Raw genomic sequence first — 3537 nt, 5'->3', positions numbered from 1 at the left:
CATTGCCATCACTTCCTGGACCTAAGAAGAAACACACTGAATTAATTATAGTTGTATCAATTATAGCGGTTGTTTTCACGTTAAGTGCGATATTGGTTGCTATTTATTTAATATGGAGATTCAAGAATGCTGATGATTAGAGCCTTGGGAGCTTGAGATTGGTCCTCATAGATACTCTTATCAAGAACTCAAGAAAGCTACTAGAGGTTTTAAGGAAAGTGAACTACTCGGGCGTGGTGGCTTTGGCAAAGTCTACAAGGGTATTTTAGGGAAATCAAAAACACAAATCGCTGTAAAACACATTTCCCATGAATCTAAACAAGGGTTGCGAGAATTTGTGTCTGAAATTTCTAGCATTGGAAGACTCCGTCATAGGAATTTGGTTCAATTGTTAGGGTGGTGCAGACGTCGTGGTGATTTGTTGCTAGTATATGAATTTATGCCCAACGGAAGCTTGGATAAATTTTTGTTTGATCAACCCAAAATTGTGTTAACTTGGGAACAAAGGTTCAATATCATCAAAGGGATTGCTTCGGGTTTATTGTACTTACATGAAGGTTATGAACAAGTCGTGGTACATCGAGACATTAAGGCTAGTAATGTGCTACTAGATGGTGAATTGAACGGTAAACTTGGAGATTTTGGACTAGCAAGATTATATGACCATGGTTCAAATCCGTCCACGACTAGGGCGGTAGGTACATTAGGGTACCTTTCACCGGAATTATCAAGAACAGGATGGGCCACATCATCGTCTGATGTGTTTGCCTTTGGTGCTTTTTTACTCGAGGTTGTCTGTGGACGTAGGCCAATTGAACAAAAGGCAAGACCTGAGGAGTTCGTTCTAGAGGATTTGGTGTGGGATAAATTGAGAGAAGGGAAAATTCTTGATGTTGTGGACTACCGATTGAAAGGCGAATTCAATGAGAGTGAGGTTTTAATGGTGTTAAAATTGGGGCTGATGTGCTCAAATAACCAGCCACTGGCGCGACCGAGCATTAGGCAAGTGATAAGATACTTGGAAGGTGAAATTGTGATGCCTGAGGCTCCAATGGCCCGAGGTTCGGATGATATTGAAGGATTAGGATTCGACGAAAATGAACTCTGGAATTCTTTAGGGTCAACTAATAGTATATAGTCAAGTTCATTTACGTGTTTGTCTAATGGAGTTATGGATGGTAATTTTGTTTCTTTTTCTAACTTCACCACTTCCACTTCTATATAGTGGTGAAGTACCTAGATACTGATCTGAACTAGCATACAAATGTTCACTTTATTTTTCCAGGAACATTACACTACATTTTTTTCCTTTGCTTTGTCTTTCCTCTATGTATCAATTCTACTCTATAAAGGCTCAGTTGCATAATCTAAAGTCCTCTTCAGTTGAACAATGGATAAAGATTGATGTAACTATGGGCAAATATGGTTGTTCCAAAGCTCTATTTACAACTTTTTGAAATGGTAGTTAAAAAGATTACAACTACTTTCTAAAAATTACATAAATATAATTTATTCAAAATTTTAACTTTTTAATTACAAAAATACAACTTTTTACATTCCTAAAATATCAATATACTTAATTTTAGGAGTTACTACCATTAATACATATCCACTTTTTACAAATCTATGAAAAGGGCATGAGAGAGAATGTAATATTTCAAATAAACAAAACAAAATCAACTTCAAATCCCATATTCCACTACCATTTCAAAAATATTTTTTTTTCTTTTGTTTCCTCCTATTCTTTTTTTTATTTTTTATTTTCACTTGATAAATCGATGCAATTATTTTTTTGTGACTAAAAGAAATGTTTTGAATATATTAATATTAAGAAAAGTATGAAAAGATGGTATATGGTATAAGAAAAGCACATGAAAATATATCAAAAAGTATATGTTATATTCAAATTGGCAAATTTAAGCGAAAAGATGATAACAATATATATTTGTATATATTATTAGAAATTAGTATATTATATATAGTATATAATATAATGATACCTTTTGTGTTTATAGTATATAATATTACAATATACCTAATATAATGATACCTTTTGTGTTTATAGTATATAATATTACAATATACCTAATATAATGATACCTTTTGTGTTTATAGTATATAATATTACAATATACCTAATATATATATATATATATATATATATATATATATATATATATATATATATATATATATATACATACTTGTTCATGAATTAACTTTTTTTTTTTGGTTAAAATTCATGAATTAGCTATATATATATAGCTAGTAGATTGTGCTTGCTTTTTAGCTAAGCAATTATTGTGTTTTTATATTCATTTAATATATATATATCACTAATATAAGGTATGTCCTTATTTTTAGCTTTTTATTCATAACAATAATCTCCTTGTTTTTAGCTTTAAGTTGCATAATTTATAATATCTAAATTAGTTGTATATTATATAATTAACTCTTATATATCTTGTATTTATGAAAGTCCCCCCTATTTTTTTGTGCGTATATCAACGGCAAAGCGGGAATTTTTACTAAGGGGATTCAAAATATAAAAAATTAAACACACGAAGAATTCAAGCGGATTTGGCATCTACTAACTATTAATAAAACATATAGTGTAAATTTTCAACGAAGCTGAGTCTGAATGAACCCTTTGTGCCCCTAACTCCGCCCAAGTGTATTAATTTAACCAAACTTTGTGGTCCACAAACATTGAAAATTATAGGAAAATTTAACAAACTTTGGGGTCAACAAACATTGAAAAATATCAACGACCATCACCAAAACCGTTTTTGACAATAATCTAATGAAGTAATGATAAAGGAAGAATTGATCAGGAAAGAGCAGTGCTATAGTAGTTGCATTTTATTGAGCAAAAGGCAAGGTTTGATATTTTTAGATCATGATAAGCAACTCCTCCTCTGATGCACCATAAATGGATTGAGATAGAGTTGAATAATATAGAAATCTAATTTAAATGATAATGCCTCTTGGCAAATAATATAATTTCAACTTAACCTTCTTTTTGAATTTTAAATTTGACACGTGAAAGCATGCCTAGCTTTTTCTTTTTTTCTTTTTATTAACGAAAATATTAAGGGCCACTAACAGTTCAGTGGTGAAGTTGTTGAATAAAGTCTTCTAAGGGAAGTGGGGAACAGAAAATCTTCCAAACAGGGCAACCTGAGATTATACGGGCTCTTTTGAGAATCAGAACAGATATTGTATCTAATGCGTGTATCTAACACAATATGAATCGGATCCATAATTTAAACATAATGGGTTCGAGTTTAGATTTCTACCACAATCCATTTGAATTACTGATCTTGAACTCAATTATTTGTACTTGTTTGGTACGTTTTTAAAACATATTGTATAAGATTTGAGCCAAAATTAGTAAGTTCGAATAAAACCGTAAGTCCTTAACTTCATCCGCCCCTAAAGACAAGATAGATTGTCAACCACAACGATGTTACGAAGGGGTCAAAGCCAAAGAAATGCATAATGCATTAAAAGGTTTTTATGCAAACGATTCACAAT

General features: G+C 31.4%; 1 protein-coding gene across 1 annotated transcript; it reads left to right on the top strand.

Moving 5' to 3' along the window:
- Window positions 1–2: 2 nt before the first annotated feature.
- Window positions 3–1410, top strand: LOC132048654 (L-type lectin-domain containing receptor kinase S.4-like; the record flags this gene model as incomplete). Its single annotated transcript, XM_059439355.1, is given in 2 exon segments — window positions 3–132; window positions 135–1410. Coding segments are annotated over 2 exon segments (1134 nt in total), but the record flags the coding sequence as incomplete, so codon positions are not given.
- Window positions 1411–3537: the final 2127 nt, after the last annotated feature.

Source organism: Lycium ferocissimum, chromosome 3 (genome assembly GCF_029784015.1).
Source record: "Lycium ferocissimum isolate CSIRO_LF1 chromosome 3, AGI_CSIRO_Lferr_CH_V1, whole genome shotgun sequence".
NCBI classification, from domain to species: domain Eukaryota; kingdom Viridiplantae; phylum Streptophyta; class Magnoliopsida; order Solanales; family Solanaceae; genus Lycium; species Lycium ferocissimum.
Note: the sequence above shows the minus strand (reverse complement) of the source record. Positions and strands in the feature narration are given on the sequence as shown.